General features: G+C 48.2%; 1 protein-coding gene across 1 annotated transcript; it reads left to right on the top strand.

The window, feature by feature from the left end:
* Positions 1 to 662: 662 nt before the first annotated feature.
* NRN1L (neuritin 1 like) lies at positions 663 to 11,773 on the top strand. Its single transcript, XM_077310287.1, has 3 exons — positions 663 to 795; positions 7,368 to 7,530; positions 9,451 to 11,773. Exons 1-3 carry the CDS (start codon positions 741 to 743, stop codon positions 9,734 to 9,736), a joined length of 504 nt encoding a protein of 167 aa, XP_077166402.1. The 5' UTR covers positions 663 to 740; the 3' UTR covers positions 9,737 to 11,773.
* Positions 11,774 to 18,211: the final 6,438 nt, after the last annotated feature.

Here is an 18,211-nt window from a genome sequence, read left to right as displayed (position 1 = left end):
ACAACCATTTTAAATAAATATACAGACTCTAGGAAGCAACATGATGTGTTTTAAAATGTAACTATTAATTAGAAATATCTATAGCTTTTTTTAAATAAATCTGTTGCATTTTTACATGGTTTAATCCAAGAAGCTTGGTCAACTTTCTGTCACACCAACCTTGTGAGGAAGGTGAGGCCCAAAACCCACCCAACCCAAGGCTCCCCTGGTTCGTCCACAGGCAAGTCCAAAATTGTCAGGTCTTGGAAGCTAACCAGGATCGAGCCTGGCTAGTATTTGGGCGGGAGACCTCCAAGAAACACTGGTCATGATGTGGAGGCAGGCAATGGCAAAACCATCTCGCCCTATCGGCCCTTGCCTGCCTACTAGGACAATCCATAGAGAAGTAAGGCCAGGGAGGAACTCTGGCTGCTCACTCTAAGCACTACACCATCCCTCCCTCCTGGGACATGAATCACAGCGTGTGATTGGCACAGACCACTGCAGCCCAGCCACTTTGATGGCCCATTTAAGCCTGGAAAAGGCACCTTTAGGGCCCACTCTGTTGAATGCTGCGGCTACGCGGTCCTTCGGATTTTAAGGAGTCGTGCCTCCTTCCGCCTCCCCCCCCCCAGCTCAAGCGGCGGCTCCCTCTGGGGTCGGTGGGCGGGGCCTGGGCTCGGGGGCGGGCCCGGGGGCGGCGGGGCTTTTCTCCGGCTGGGCGTCCGCCTCGGCACTGTGGCCGGGCGCGGGCAGGCACCATGGGCTGCGGGGCGCTGCTGGCCGCCGTGGCGCTCTTGCTCCCGCCGCACCTGGGTGAGTGGCCGACGGGGACCGGGACAGGGACGGGACGGGGGAAGAGCGACGAGCGGCGCTGGGGGCGCGCGGCAGAGGATCGCGGTGCGCGGAGAGCGGCGAAAGTTGCCCGGGGACGTGGAGGGCGCCGGCTCTTCTGGCGCAGGGATCGCGGAGCTGGGCGGGGGGCTGCGCGGACTTTTCCCCCGGAGCCCGGCGCACCTCCGCGCGGACTTGGTGGGGGAAGAGAGGACGACCTGCCGCCCAGGTATCCGCCCGGCCGCGGCTAGCCCGAGGAGCCCGTCCGAGCCCTGAAGCGCAGCAGGCTCCGCCGGGGTCGGGGAGAAGCCCGCGAGGCTGGCTGGGGGGAGCCTCCCGGACTCCGAGGGGGCGGGTGGCCAGAGTGGGGCTTTCCCGGGCTCCGGGGACTACACTTACCATGACTCCCTGCCCGTCCGGAGAGCCGCGGTCGGGCTTTCCGCCACCGCGTGCGCCCCGGACGCTGCTTGGGGTCCCCGGTGGGAAGGGAAGCGGACCGCGCACTGCAAGAACCTCCGTGGCCCCCTCGAGGCGGACCGGACGGATCTGCGCCAGTTTGGGTGGTCCTCGTGCCTTTGTGTCGCAGGCGCCTGTGTTTTGGGATTCTGCACGGACCCCCGTAATTGTGCAATTTTTAAAATAAATAAGAAATATTTCCTGCCACTAGCAGACCCCCCCCCCTAACTAGAATTGCTGGGCATTGAACCCAGGAACTTCTGTATGCCTAAGCAATGCCCTGCTACTGCCTGCCCCCCAGCCCTACTACTCTGGTCGCTAGTCACTAGCTGCTAGTGTGATGTGCTGGGTGACCCTGGGTCAGTCACAGTTCCCTTAGAGCTGTTCTTTTAGAGCCACTCAGAGCTCTCGCAGCCCCACCACCTCATAGGGTGTCTGTTATGGGGAGAGGTAGGGAAAGGTGTTTGCATGCTGCTTTAGGAATCATAGAATCATTGAGTTGGAAGGGACCTCCTGGGTCATCTAGTCCAACCCCCTGCACCACGCAGGACACCCACAGCCCTATCGCTGACAGTGTAACCTGCCACCCCCTTGAACCTTCACAGAATCAGCCTCTCCGTCAGATGGCTATCCAGCCTCTGTTTTAAAATCTCCAAAAATGGAGAATCCACCACCTCCTAAGGAAGCCTTCAAGTTGTGAAAAGCAGGGTATAAAAAACCTAGCTCTTCTACTAATAAGCACTGGAAAATTTCCTTGGTTTGCTTACCCAAGGAGCTTCCCAGGTGGCCAGGCAGGCAATGTTTTCTCCCTCCCCCCTCCTTCCCTCCCCCCTCCCCTATCCACCCTTAGGTGCTAGTGGTGATGTCTGTAACTGGTGCCCCCGCATGATTGCATCTTAAATCTGAATCGAGAGGGTGCGATATTGCTTTGTGTGCGCATGAGTCCTATTTATAGTGCGTAATCTGTGGATTCTTCATTCATACATGTAATAATCCCCTGATACTACAATCTACCGATGGTGAACAGGAGGAGAGTGAATCAAATCGCCAGGAGCTCCTTAAAGTCTCTGGGCCCTTTCTAAGCCTACTCGGATGTAACTGGATCCCTTGATGGGGAAGATAGGGTCAGGGGGCTCATCTTTCCGCCCTTAACTAACTCAGAAACTGGGACAGTCCTGCCAGGCCCAGGAGGTCTCTGGAATGATTGTTACCGTAATTCATGGAGCAATTTGAATGTGGTGATTGCAAAGCCGGAGAATGTTGATTTAGAACCATAGGGTTGGAAGGCACCTCCAGAGTCATCTAGTCCAACCCCTGCACAATGCAAGAACTCACAACTTCCTGCCTGCCCACAGTGACTCCCCCCCACACCAAAAATTTGGTAGTGCCACAATGAGTGACTGATGTGACTGCAAATTTGGGAAGGTTTTTTGACTTTGGCGTGTCAAATGACACTGTCCTTTATCCATACCTGAGTTATTCCTCTAGACCAGTGGTTCTGAACCTTCCTAATGCCGCAACCCTTTAATACAGTTCCTCCTGTTGTGGTGACCCCCAACCCTAAAAAGATGCAAGGGTTCTTTCACAGAAATTAAACCGAAACTGACTAATGGTATGAAGATCCATTGTTCATGATTGTATATAAATTGGTGGGTGTCTTCAGGAGGAGTGGCAACAGTGGTGGCACCTCCCCCTCCCCCAGCCAAGCTGCTCACCATGCCGTGACCCCTCTGAAAGGGTCATTCTATCCCCAAAGGGGTCCTGACTCCCAGGATGAGACCCACTGATCTAGACGTATGGTGCCATACTTAGAATGGCAGACTGATTATTCAGGTGGGCAGACACGTTGGGCTGAACAACAGAATAAAATTCTAGGCCTGGGGCAGACACGTTGGGCTGAACAACAGAATAAAATTCTAGGCCTGGGGCCCCTTTCAGACCAACAATTTTTGATTCAGATACACGGACTAGGAGCTGTGCGATCTGGGTCCAGATCCGCGCCCCGCGCAAAAGGATCCAGGCCTTCCCTTGGAGAATCTGCGCGAGGTTGCTTGAGGCAAGCGAAGGAGATCTTATTACGATTGGATTATTTATACAACGTTTGCAGGAGTTCTGTTAAGGATATTAAAAATGCAACACAATGCTTAAAACACACACAAACGAAATAAAAAAAAAAACGGTGGCAGCAATTCCCGGTGGGATTAAGAGGTTGGGAGGGCATTTTGTGACTCTAAGAAGCTTTGCCTGCAGTCGGCTGAAAGATGGGGTTGAGAGGGTTCCTGGAGAGGCCGTGGGGGAGAGAAATGGTGCCATTCCACCACAAAGCACTAGAACGTTTGCACGGAAGACTTTAAAAATGACCTTCTGCTCGGAATGCCCAGTGGACATTCCTCTGTCACTGAATCAGCAGTTTCCTGCAAGAATGCTCTTTGCTTGTTGCATTGGCTTTTGCGTAGTATTGGGGGGGGGCGTGCCTTGGGGGAGGTGGTTTCATTTTCTCTCTCCCCCCTCCTCCCATTTCATGGTGCACCCAGAGGTTGGAGCAGTGGAATCGGCTTCTTCGGGAGGTGCTGGGTTCTCCATCTTTGGAGATTTTTAAACAGAGGCTGGATAGCCATCTGAAGGAGAGGCTGATTCTGTGAAGGCTCAAGGGGGTGGCAGGTTACAGTGGAGGAGCGATAGGGATGTGATTGTCCTGGCCAATGCAGGGGGTCAGACTGGATGACCCAGGAGGTCCCTTCCAACTCTATGATTCTATGGTTCTATAATTCTAAACTTCATGTTTTTGTTGGTGGCTTATGTCCCCACCCTCTCTCCCCCATCATTTAGTTCTCTAATTGTTTGTTGTAGGGATAGGGATGGTTTTCAGAGGCTATTTTACCTAGTTGGGCCACGAACATGCACGTCTGCAAATCCCTTGGCGTGTTTGCATTTTCTCCCACAGTTATGTTTGGCTAGAAACTGCAGGGGGATTCTGAAGTGATACAGCTGCTCTGTTCACATCTAAAGGGGACTGGGGAGTTTCTTATTTAGCACGACCAGAAGAGTGTGGATTAGAAGAACTAAATTCTTCACATCCTTGCTGTGTTGTGTCCAGGCCAAGCTTTGACTCAAGAAGCATGCCAAACTGAGCACTGGTGTGGAAATAAATGTGACCTGGGGATCCCTCAGGATTATAGGCCATCTCCAATCTAGAGAGATCTGTTCCTTGGAGAAATTGGATGCTTTGAAGGGTGGACTCTTACGGCACTGTACCCCACTAAGGTCCCTCAACTCCCTTGGCTCCACCCACAAATCTCTGGGGATTTCTCAGCGTGGTTCTGGCAGCCCTATCCCCAGAGGTTGGGGGAGACCTGGCTACCCTAGAGGGAAAAGACCTCCCCAGGCCTCGCGGCTACAGACTCTGCCCCAAACCACGCTGCATTCCCATGACATGCATAAATCTTGCAAAAATGTTCCTAACTTGCACATATTCACTTTTATATATCATTTATTCTGAATGTGTGTTTATGGGATTGCGGCACAGTGGTAGAGGGTCTGCTTTGCACACATGAAGCCCAAAACCCTGATGGTTAAACCAATCCGGTAATGGATAATATGAAAGACCTCTCTATTGGGATTCTGCTTCTACTAGAAAAGGGCTACACAAGTCATAGAGCTTCTGTCCTTAACTATTGGGAATATTGTTCACACTCTCCATGGGGACTGGGAAACCCAAATATTGCATACACATTTCCAAGCCTGCTGGAAGAGTCTTGAGGACTAACAATCCAAACTCCCCATCTTAAAAAAAAAAATCAGACTTGCAAGAGGCTGATTTCTGTGCCCAGTACCAATTCCTCCGGTGTGATTGTCGATGGCAGAAATCCATGACCGCAGAGTTCATACTTTGCCTTTGAGGCAACTGCTTTTTAAAAAATTATGATTGTTAAACGTTACCGTGCCTAGCCATACAGTCTGTGATGGAGGGAGAAAATGCAACTTCCAAGTCCCGGGCAAAGATGGTGCATCTGTTCAGCCTGTAGTGATACTGGAGAGGTGGGGGGGAGTCCGAAGAACCAGGGGTATGACATGTTGTGATAATGGGTCTTGGCCTAATATTATCCCTTCTGCCAGCAGAGCAATTAGAGGAGCTGACTTCACTCTGGGGTTTTAATGGCTGCCTAATAGCTTGTACTGGTGAGCTTTGTGGTGAGTTCAGAGTGCTTCCCACAGAGGGATCCTGAGGAAACGTCGGACAGTTCCGGAAGTCCTTTGGCGCTGGCCAGGCCCCACCTTGGCTTCCTTTTGTCAAACTGTATCCAGGAGACTTGCTAATCGAGATCTTGCTGGTTCCCCCCGTTGGTTCTGAGGGCATCCCTTCATCTCTGTCCTGGCGTGCCTCATCCGGCTTTTCCTCTTCCTGCTGTTCACAGCGGCTGGGCTGCCCGGGGAGGTGCTTGATCAGAGAGAACGAGGCTGGCTTGCTTAAAATATTAATAGGTTTCTTCCTTTGCTGACACTGGAACGCCTTGCAGCGTTCCTCTAGCCGCATTGTGTAGGCCAGGGGTAGTCAACCTGTGGTCCTCCAGATGTTTATGAACTACAATTCCCATGAGCCCCTGCCAGCGTTTGCTGGCAGGGGCTCATGGGAATTGTAGTTCATAAACATCTGGAGGACCACAGGTTGACTACCCCCGGTGTAGGCGACCATCATTCAGGGCTTCACCTCCTCGCTAAGACCGTGCCAGCTTGGCTTTAATGGAGTATTGAATCCTCTAAAAACAGGGCTGGTGGTTTACTCGTCCGGTTGGTACGCTGAATGGGGCCCAGATGGATTTGAACAAGCGCTTTAATTAAAAGATTTTTAGGTGATTGATGCCATGGTTTAAAAAAAAATAACACTAGGACTTAGCACTCACATTGTACTTTCGGGGTTCAGAGTGCTTCATACACGCTGTCTTGTTCTAATCTTTTACAACAGTGCTGTAAATAAAACTGGTGGTATTCTTATTATCCGTATACTGGCAACTGGAGGCTGAGCGTAACAGTTGCCTTAAGGCAGTGTGCGCCAGTGTGGCACGTTCCAGTGCGTTTCCTGACAATTGCTTGCCTTCCCCCCTAAAGTTAAGGGCCAGTCATCATGTTCTAGCCGCCATTTTGAACGGGGTGAGGGGAATGCAGAAGTTCCATGGATGGGCGGAAGGGAACATCTCTTCAGAAATGGAAGTCCCCCTACCGGGTAGGATGAGCTCCCAGAGGAGCTGCGGGGCCTCAGAGAGCTTTCTGCTTTCTGTAAGGCCTGTAAAATGGAGCTCTTCCGCCAGGTCTACGGTCGGGGCCAGTGCTAGAAAAGATGGTATGGGTTCCCCTTGATATCTTGGCACAGTTTGGTCTCCCTCCATGTCACCCTCATAAGGTCCTTCCTGTTTTAAGGAAGGTCATGTTTTTGCCATCTGTCGGGTTTTCTTGTAATTGTAGATATTATTATTATTATTATTATTATTATTATTATTATTATTATTATTATTATTATTATTATTATTAGATTTATAGCCCGCCACTCCCTTGCGGGGTTTAAATAGGTATTTTACTGGGTTTTATTTTTTGGATTGTTGTTGTGACCCGCCGCGAGCCGGTTTCGGAGAGCAGTGGGTTATAAATCAAATTAATTAAAAAATAAATAGATGATGCTTGGCAGAGAACCACCCAGCATCTGGGATTGCTCCCTCCCTATGGCAGTCCTTTTGCGGAGATATACACTGCCCTTACCCAACATTTGGAAACTGCTCACAGGGTCAACGGATTTGGGGTCCCCGCCCCTTAAGGCAGCCTAGGGACAGAGATGGGTCTCCCAGATCATTCGCGTAGTACTTCACTCTGATCTGATGATTCATATTTTGATAGATTTCCTTTACTTTTGATTTCCCCCTCCCGCTTTTGAGATCTTGGAGGAGTTATGAGATTACCTGTGCTTATGAACTTATGAACATGAACATTTCCCATTCCTTCTTGGTGGATGTGACCCGAATGCTTTTTCAATCCTTCTCAGAAGACGGAGAAGGAAGACAGTTGTAGACAAAGCAAACTGGATCTCCTCATGTTTGTCCCCTTTGCAGCGCTGTCTGAAGAGCCGCTCAGCATGGCTGGCCGGAAGTGCAACACCATCTACAAGGGCTTTGCGGATTGCCTGATCAGCCTCGGGGACAGCATGACGCAAAGTATTCAGCAACAACAGGATGAGAACAGCCAAGAATTGCAGGAGCTGGAGACCATTTGCAAGTGAGGACAAGTTGACCAGAACAGGGGTTTTAAAAATGCCCACCATTATACTTTGGGGCAGATAATTTTGCATGTCTAAAAATGCATCTTTTCATAAAATGACTGCATTACTAACTTCAGGCCTGGAAATACTTGGAGATTTTGGAGAAAGGGGCCTGGGGAAGATGGGGTGGAGAAGAGAGACAGGTCAGTGGAGGTATAATGCCTTACAGTCTGTCCTTCAAAGTATCCATTTTCTCCAGGGGAACTGTCCCGTGGAGATCACTTGTAATTCTGGGGCATCTCCAGGCCCCACCAGGAAATTGGCAACCTCATGGGTTGGATCCTACCAGATGACTATCAGTAGTAACCATAAATTTGGACCCGAACCATGAAAATAATGTAATAAGACATTACATATTGTATGCTTCCCCCACTTCCCTGTGCAACTCATTTTGGCTTTGGGGAAAACTTTTGAGATACTCATACATAACAAATGTATACCTTTTTAGAAAGCTAAATGCAATTTATGGAAACATGCTAAACCAAATCCCAGTCTATTTAAGGCAGTGGAATGTATTTTTATCCTAAATTTTGGGGGAAACCCACATTATTTAGCAGGTTATAGAGTGGGTATTTTTGTTTGTTTGTGTGTTTAAAGAAAAAAATGCACAGAAACACACACAGACGCATGCATCATGGCAGAAGGAGGGAATTATTCATGATGGACCAAATAAGGTCCTCTCATACCCACCAGGGTTTCCTTTTATTAAATTTGATGATGACGATGGTGATTCTAGTGGACCCTTGATGAACCTTCTACTGGGTCTTTGTCACAGTCTGAATTGTCTGACTTGCAGTGGCTCTCTAGGGCCCCTGGAGATGGCAAGGTCTGAGTTGAGGAACTTCTGCCCGGGGAACGTGTCAATACAGACCGGTATCCCCATACCTATGTGAGCCTGTGGCCAGTATTATACTATTATTATATATAAGGTTTAATACTTATAAAATTAATAAATATACTGAAGACTCAGAGGACTTATCACTGATGAAAGAATTTCATGGAAAACGGATATTACCTGGATTCCGTTTTGACAGAAGTCCTACAGAATAAACAGATAATAAACTACCAAAAAAAGGACACTTTTCTTTCTTTTATGAATATATTTACTGTATTGACATTGGATAGGTCTGTTTCTCTCTGTTTGGTTTAATTATTAGACCGTCCTTCTTATACTCTTGTATGACATTATATAAGGCCGCTTCATAGATGGGTGTTGGCCTCAAGCCCACTACAAGATTCTACATTTCCTGCAGGGTAAAGCATTCCTTGTAAGGATTTCATAGCCCGTGAAGCAGTTGTCGCGTGGACATGGCAGCCCCAAAGGTCAAGATCAAGAACAGGTGGATAAGTGTGGGGAGGATGAAGGAAGTGGGTGGAGAAAGGCTTTGGTGGAAAGATGGTTTGCAAAGAGAAGAGATAGCATGCAGGAAGCGCAGTGGGGGGAAGAAACAGGAGAAAAGGAACCAAAATCAGGTAAGGGTTAGAAACTGGTGGCCCTCAAATGGGAATTTGACCAGAGAGCAGGATGCTATTTCAGCCTTCACCAAGAGAAGGAGGCCCTTGTGAACAAGGGGCAGAAGGAACATTATACAACGGGTGTGAGACGCAATCTGAAATGTGTACATATCAAAGCTTGCCGCATGATGGCTGTAAAGAAGAAGCCAAAACCTTGCAGTTAAAATCGGTGTCCGTCTGCTGCTGCCACACTTGAACCAGGTATAGGGCTGATGATCTTGTGCATTCCTATGCAGCCCTTCGGTGAACACAGCCATGCAGCCAGAGTCTCCTGTTTCGGCCGGGAAGTGCTTAACCGAAGCACCCCCCAAAGCCTAGCAGTGAGTCCTGCTCGGTGCTCACTCGGTTTCCCTCTTTTGCAGGTCCTGGGACGACTTCCACACCTGTGCCAGCCAGGTCCTGTCCAGATGCCCCGACGAGGCAGCAGCCATCTGGGAGTCGCTACGGCAAGAGTCCCGCAAGTTCCAGTTCCAAGGGAATCTCCATGACCTGTGCAGCTCGCGGGCCCAGCCGGCCGGCAATGGAAGAGCTTTGGACCTGGATGAAACCAACAAGGAGACCTTGAGAGGGTCGGCCTGGTTTCCGCGGCCCAGCCTCTGGGGCAGCCTGACTCTCGTGACTCTGTTGGCTTTAGCTCCTTTGGCCTAGCCGAGGCGAGGGGGGAGGCCCTCCTCCCAAATTTCCACCATAGTAGAGACTGGCTACCAGGCACTGCCCAGTAGCAGGGACTTGGTTCAGACTCAGAAACTCAGCCCGTGTCCGGGCAAGGGCAGTGTGGCTCAGCGGGTGAAGGAGGCAAGGGGCTGTGGGCGCTCCCCCCCTCTGCCTGCCCTGATCAGGAGACCTGGATAGCGATAAAGGTGCTCCTTCTGGCTCTGTGCCAGTCTGCAGCCTGCAGGTCCCCTCGACATTGCCCTAGCCTCCTGCTGTCCTTGTGTATCCATCTTGCATCCCCTCCTAGCTCTCCAGCCCGTCCTCCTCCTGGACTTTACTGTTGCACTTGGCCTGAGAAACCTCTAGAAATAGAACCTCAGAGCTACAGCCCTCGCAGTGAGGAGCACATTGGCCCGGCCCACTCTGCACCATCCTGGCTGGTCGCTGGGGCTTCAGGGAGACCTTCGCGGTGGTCGTGCCATCATGAAACAGCAGCTGATGTCTCCTTGTACGGAGAGTCCTGCAACGTTCTCAGGCCCACCCAGTGTGAGCACAGATATACTGTGTGCACACCCATTTCTGCACATATTCATTTGGCTACTTGTTTATGGCTCTCCTCCACACTGCCCACGGTAGGCCCAAGGCAGGCGTGTTGCTGGACGTCCCTTTCTCAGCCATCAGCTGATCTTTTGGCTCGCTCGACCTCCCTAATTATTATTCTTATTTTGCCATTTTGAAGGGAGCAGTTCCTTCACTGGTGGGATTTTGTTGGCTCGTTTGTCTGCCTGTGGCAGTTTCCCCCCCACACACACATTTCTCCCTGAGTTCTCAGCAGCATAGCTTTTACCCACCGGCCACAGACCGCAGAGAAACTGGTTTGTAACAGGAGGGAGTGCCAGAAGGATCCTGATCCTAATTGTGATCCCCCTGAACTGGCATGCTTCCTGTGCAGGGATGCCAGCCTCCAGTGGGACCTAGGGATCCCCCGGAATTTCAGCTCATCTCCATATTACTGAGGTCTCTTTCCCTGGAGAATATGGGCATTTTGGAAGGTGGGGTCTATGGCATTACAACCCACTGCAATCCTGTCCTCCCCACACTCCACCCCCAAATCTCCAGGTGTTTCTCAATCTAGATTTGACAGCCCTACCCCTGCATCTGGCCACTCTCACCCTCTCATGCTGCCCTGACAGAGCCAGGGATCTTCAATCCAAGGGCTGTGTCCTCTCGGGTAGCTTTCAGAGCCACACCCGCCGTCTTCTGGGCCCCCTGTAGAGCTGTCCGTCATTCTTTTTTTAAAATCCTTTGTTGCTGCTTTTAGAAGCATCCTTTGCTAGAGCACAAGCTTTGTGCATGTGTGTATGCCCCATTAGACAAGTCTTGACTCTGGCTTCAGTCCCTTCCCATTCAGTCATGCGCTTGCAGCTCAGAGCGTGCCATATTGATTCTGGGGCGGGATCACGGGTTGGAGTCCGTCCCAAGTCTAGGAAAATTGAAGGATGCTGCTTTCGAAGCTAGATCCAGATCTGGCTCTTTCCAGGCTAGATCCGGAACACGCTTTTGTAGAAGTTATTCCTCTCTCATGGAGATGGGTAGTTTTTTTTGGGGGGGTGGCCAGCTAGGAGATGTTTACCCAAGGGGGATTTCTGGAGGGCCTTTCCAGTATGGTCTAGTCTCCATCTGGACAGCTCCTCTGTTACTGCTGTACAGGCATCTCTAGACGGGTAGTTGTCTCGGTCTGCCTGTAGCAGTAGAAACGAGCAAGAGTCTAGCGGCACCATAGAGACTAACAAAATTTGTGTTGGGCTGGAAGCTTTCATGACTCGCTGCTCACTTTGAAGAAACTTCATCTTTACGGTGCTTCTGGACTCCTGTTCTTTTCTGTTGAAACAGGTTATCTGTTGGCCAACTTGAAGTCAAGTAGGTGAGCCATGTTCACTCAGAGCCTCCCCCTTCCACCACCCCCACCTCGCTGATCTCAGCTGTTTAAATGTATCTATATATTTATATTAAAAGGCACTTTTACATTTCTCTGGCCCTGTCCTGTGTTACACCTGAGACTCAAGAGGGTTGCAAGTGTTTTTGCACACATAAAGTCTCCAATCCAGTCATGACAATTATTTGGGAATTGGCATTTTCAGGTAAATGTGTTCAGACTTGCAGTGTTAAGGCTGTCTGACAGCTGTCTTCCTTGGACTGGACCTGTTTTCCAAAGTGGGATATAAATACTTAAATAAATAAATCACCATGACTAGATGACTCCCCCCCAAAATGGGGCAGGAAATCCTGGTAGTTCTTCATATCTGCCTTCTCTGCATCAGATTTTGAGTTGAGCAGAAACCGCCTTGGTCATTCTTTTCTCCCCTTTGCCTGGCACACAGAATGCGGGCAATGTAGGGGTTGGGGGAGGAAGAGAGAGGGTATGCCCTTAAGGGTATTAACAGCTTTGCTTGGATTTCAGCTCAGGTTTTCCAGCATTGCTTGCCCATAATGTAATTAATCTGGCGTTTTTTTTGGCGTAAAGCTTCCATTGAACACTTGACACCCATCTCTTTGTTAGCTCAATTAAGCCCTCTTGTCGGATCTGTTGCCATGCTGTACATCTCCTGGCACCCCGGGTCTGTTTGCCATCTCCAAGGTCAAAACAATTTCCATTGCTGGGATGGTGAAATGGGTTTGATTCCCCTTCCTGGCTTTTGCTTTATTATTTTTTTTATGTAATGAGCTAAATTACAAAAAAATGTAGGAGTAAAACTGATGAGTGATGGGAAACACACCTCAACTGAATGAGTAACTAAATTGTGAGGAAAGCTAAATTCTGGTCCAGTAGCATCTTGGAGATCAGATAAGACCCAAAAGATTAGGTGTCTGCAAAATATAAATAATCAAATTATATTAACATTTATTGCACATGACTTATAAAGTTAAAAAGTTAGAAACACAGACAAAGCCCATGGGCTAATTGTTGAAATAACACAATAAGCAGCATACAATACTAGACCTAATGTGTTTTGACCGCAGAGTGGGTCTTCCTCAGGGGTGTAATCCTGGCCTCATTTGCTTTCATACGTGCATAGAAGGTACTGACTCACACCAGAACTTATAAGCAGCTTTGGAGAAGGAGACATACACTTGATAAATGGACATCGTCTTTCAGTTCCATTCTAAATTGTTATTTATAGATTTTTAAAAAAATCTCATTGGTAGCATTCACTACTGAATCACATGGGTATTCAGGATTAGACCTCTGAGGAAGACCGACTGAAATGCATTAGGCCTAGCGTTGTATGGTGCATGTTGTATTACTTCAATGATTAGACTTTGTCTATGTTTTTAACTTTTAAACATTATAAATTGTCCGTAATAAATGTTAATATAATTTTGATTATTTACATTTTGTGGACACCTAACCTTTTGTGTCCTTACTCCTTGTTGGTTAGGTGTGTTGATTTTTGTTTTGTAATCCTATCCACTTTTTTGGTTTTCTTTTCTTGCATTTTACAGACCAACAAGATTATTTGGGTAGAATCCAGAATTACATAGAGATGGAAGAGACCACAAAGGACCTGCCATTCAGCCCCCCCCCCACCACCACCTTATTATGAACTTTAGATGACCACTGTGTAAATCAGGGTGCTGGGCTCGATGGACCACTGGTCTGACCCAGCAGCAGGTCCTTATGTTTGGCTCCTGCAGCAGTATTAGCAAGGGGAGATTATGCTTTCCCCCTCTGCTACAGCTTCAGTTTGTGGGCAAGAAAACACAGCTAGCTGGGAGGTCATCCCCTGCAGAGGTTTCACCCGCAAGGCAGAGATCTGCTCCTGCTGAGACATTTGTAATTTTTGTAGTTGCCGGCTTCGAGAGCTTATTGCGCTAGCCACATTGTGCCAGGAGACGTATGCCTGTGCCATGTGGGCACACAGGCTATTTACCAATATGGTCAAGCTCCTGTGCCTGTCGCTTTCCTTCATGGGCTTTTCTTAATGGCAGAAAACCAGGCTGGATCGCTGCTGTCTCTGGGGCAATGAACTCAGCATTTTCTGAAAGGCACAAACAAGCGCGAGAGCCTCTGGGGAGCTGCGGCCCGAGGGGTCCAGCTTTGTTTCCATTCCATGAGCTGCGGTGCAGGTGCCATTCAGAGAAGCTGAGCCATCTCTCCCTTGTTAAGGCTTAATATAGCGGCAGGTGTGCTGGGGCTACATGGGACGTGGATGCTCTGGGCTACCAAGAGGGGGGGGGGAATAGGCTGTGCCAGCTAGTGTGTGTATGGTGTTGGTAAAGCCTCCTTCAGCTCTGTCCTTTTCTGCAGATCTTTCATTCACACACACACACACCCCCAATTGGTATCCTTAGTTTCTAGCTGTGCTAGAGCCCTGGTTCCTGCAACCTTTTCCTTGTGGAACTCTGGTTTTGTGGATTTCTCCAACCGTCTTGGCTGTCTTCCAGCAAGCACCACCATACTCAGGTGATACTCCTGAGGCAAGGCATAGGAAGGAAATGGGTTGCCATTTCCAGGTTGGGAGATCCCTGGGGATCTGAGGGAGAAGTCTGGGAAGGGGAGAGGCCTCAGTGGGATACAATGCCAGACGGTCTGTCTTCCAGAGCAGCTATTTTACTACAGGTAACCAAAGTCTGTCAGCCGGAGATCAACTGCAGTTCGGGGAGTCCCAGAGCTCCAGGGTGCAGGGCTGATTTAGTACTGGAGTTCCTGGCTGAATGGTGGGTCAAATGAGAGGGCCTCTATTCCCCCTTCCAACTCAAAATACTCTTTAGACCGTCATGTGGTGAGAGTTCATTTTTACATTTGCTCCTAGAAATCAGCAGTGGGCCAGCCCAAACCCTTCATTCAAGAGTATTGTGCTCTGAAATGCTCTACTGCTGTTTATGGCTCAAAGCTACTCACATTTTTTTACATCAGCCACACTGAATCGCTATGCCCTCCTTTTCTCCCCAAAGTAGCTTACAGCGTTATCCTCCCTGCTTCATTTTATATGACCGACAACAACCCTGTGAGGAAAGTTGGGCTAAAACCCAAGGGGATTGTTGTGCATTGTTGTTCTTCTGGCACCTGTCTCCTTGCTCTGGTACTAAGACACATAGTTTTGAATGTTATGACTTGCTCCATGTAGAACGTTTTTCACTTTTACTTTAAGGGAGATCCCTTTGCTATGCAATGGTGAAGCAATGCGAATTCTGAGCCTTTCTCCTTTAAATATGTGGGGCTTTGGCATACAAAGTTCACCCTACCCATTTTCATTCTCCATTCTGAGCATCTTGTGTGTGGAGGTCGGCACTGCCCCATCTCACTTAAGAGCATATGTTAATTCGTTTAAATGCATGCAAATTTTAAAACATCGCCTTGTGCCAAGAGGTGAGAGGGAAGGGGACAGAAGCAGAGACTGGTCTGTCCTTTATGAATGCAAACCCAGCACTTCCTGCAAGGTCTTTTAGCATTTGAAACAGCCAGCAGGGCAGATAATCTGCCTAGTCTTCATTTACAATTTTGACAATCCTGTGTTTAAGAGTGAATTAGTGCTGGATCCCTGCAGGATTCAGCTAAGAGGATAAGCCAGGCCACAAGCATGTGTGAACAACACAGGCCACCCGGCTCAGCTGGATGTGTGATTTATCCAGGACATGTTCTCAAGATCATTCAACATGGATTAGCCACTCCTTTGTCCATGTAATCAAAACCTGTGCTGTTGTTGTTTTTTAAACTCATCCAATATGGCAGCAGTTAGATTCCAGGGACAGAACCAGACAATAGCTTGGATCCAGCAGTGTGCAAAAGTAAACAGATTAAGTGCAGTTCTGCTTGGGCAAGATCTTGTGTAATGCTTAGGGCTCCACGGCACCTACTGACAGCTTTCCCACTGCATGTTTTCAGAAAGGGGACATGGCCAAGTTAGGCTTTTGCCCAGCAAGTCATCTGATTGGCTATTGCACAAAAGATTTTAAAATGTTTCTTCGGTGACAGCTTCCACCAGAGCATGCAAATCTTCATTATGTGACGGAAGGTAAGATGCAGGTGGGACCCAGGTATCCCCTGGAATTACAGCTCATCTCCAGGCTACAAAGATCACTTCTTCTGGAGAAAAGGGATTCTTTGGAGGGTGGTCTCTGTCCTCCCTAGGCTCTACCCTCAAATCTCAAAGAGTGTCCCACACTGGAGCTGGCAACCCCACTCCTACCCAGGAACATCTGACAGCTTCAGCAGTCATTGTGTGTCTGGCTCCGCCTCCTGCAGCAGACATTTTGTGGAAGCCATTTTTGTGGCTGTGTCTATTGTCCTGCATCCAAATTCCAAAGATATCTACAGTCTCAAGGGTGTTGAGGAACCCCGCCACTCACCTTATATATTAAAGTGCCCACAAACCGGTCCCACAATTTTCTGTGCAAGCAGAAACATAAATGCGTATACAATAGATCTGACTTAATGCAAGTTGCTATTATAGTCTTTTTCACTATTATAGTCGTTTTCTGGTATTTCCCCTTGCACTGCAGAAGTAGCATGAGCAGAAATTCCGCCTGGGATACAACCCAATGTTATTCCAGGTGGGCTGACAGGAATTAGTAGTTGCTCAGTGATCTCAGTATGGAAAAATGGAAGACAACAAGGCCATGCATCCACCAGAAAAATGACTGGAAAAGTTGTAGAGTTACCAGTCTGTAGTACTGGACAAGAGGGCAGTCATGAAAACGTATTGCAAACTGATTCCGAAATTAAGGTGACCAGATTTTAACATTGGTAAAGTAGGACACCATTGACCAGGGAGGTTCTTGATTAAAAATGTGGTCTATATGGAGCAACAAAAATTTTCATAGAACGCAAAAATAGTATTGTAATATATATATATTTTTAATTTCAACATGAGTACAATTTGCCAGGTGCCAAAAGTGTCTCAAAAGTGGGACAATCTGGTCACCTTATCCTAAATGTAATTATTCAAGGAATTATAAGGACGTGTCCTTAGGCTGGAATCCAAATTGTTTTGTTGCTGAAGTATCGTAGCATAACGTCCTCTGCAACATTGCAAGGTATCTTGGAAGTCTTTCCTCGGATTGCACTCTGTTTAATTGGGGAGCCTAGAAATGCTACTGCCCAAAGTTACTACCTGGGTTATTTATGGAGACTGTCTGTCCCTAGAAAACACAACTGTAATTGTTCTGCACTCTCAGCCATCCTTAGAGGATATAAATAGAAAAAAATACATTGTATGCATTTTCATAATCATAATAATCTGGAGGTTGCTGGCCATCTGAAATCCCAGGGAGTGCAATTCTGTAAGAGGTCAATGGACTGACCCTCTTATTGCCTGGACAAAACCGATCATCTTTGGAGCTGTGGAGAGCGTAGCGGGCGGCCCTTTGTGTGTTCATTCAACATTGACCTACTTGGTCGTTTGCTCCCAGTCTCCCGTCAGATGCTATTCCTATGTGAACCGAGTGACCTCCCGCATTAGCTGGGCCTGGTTTTGTTTCTTTAGGGTTTTAATCTTCTATTGATGCATTCATATTCACGGTGCACTGTGTATGAGGTGAGAGGGACTGAGTTGGAGGGAAAGGCTGTTGGTGAAGACAGACAATGTACGGTGGCCTTGGACAATGAGGACAATGAGGACCGAAGTATGGGGACAGTGAACGCAAACTGGAGAATCAGAACAAAATGGTCATTCGTTAAGGCTGAGCAAGGTCACCAAGATGCAGGCTCTCTCTGACATTCCAAATAAACCACAACCAACTAAACATTTTTTTGGGGGGGCTTACTCAAGTACACAAAAGCAGGACAGAAAGGTGGCTTTTTGGCTCTGGGTTGCCTCACACACACACACACACACAAAATCCTGTTCAGCAATAGCCTGGTTGCTTCTGTGGACTTGCTTTCCCATGGTAGCAATTATCTGTGTAGCTCTTGTTGCTGCAGCAAATTTAGACGTATTCCCAGGGGCAAGTGCGTACCCATGCAGCAGTTTGCCCTGCACTTGCCTGGCCTCACCTCACCCCACCCCGGTTGGCAGGCTGTCATTCCACCCCTTCCCCGTGCCTCTTGTTCAAAACGGGTTAAATAAACAAAACTTTATTTTTGTATTCTGCTCTTCCTAGGTAGCTCAGGGCAGGTAACAAAATGGTTTAAAATGGTCACTATCATGGTAAAACCAAATGTTAAAATTAAAACATTCTTATAACTTACAGTAGACCCCCTAATTTGAGCAAGGATTTTTTTTTCAAGATTCTTAGAGAGCAGAGCTTCTTCAGTTTGAGCAGTGAAGCTGGCAATTTGGGCCGCAACTTTAGGCTACATGGAACAGCTCTGTCTTGCAGGCCTTGCGGAACTGTTTAAGACAGTTTTTAAATTAACTATTGCCCCAATCTATTCCTTTCTAGCTTTCATTTTTGAAGAAAAGGCCTCTGGCCCTTCTTACTGCAGGGTTATACAACAGGGTTCCCTAGTTTGCAACAACTGGAGTT

The sequence above is a fragment of the Paroedura picta genome, chromosome 14, assembly GCF_049243985.1.
Source record: "Paroedura picta isolate Pp20150507F chromosome 14, Ppicta_v3.0, whole genome shotgun sequence".
Taxonomy (NCBI): Eukaryota; Metazoa; Chordata; class Lepidosauria; order Squamata; family Gekkonidae; genus Paroedura; species Paroedura picta.
This window is presented reverse-complemented; position numbering and strand designations above follow the sequence as displayed.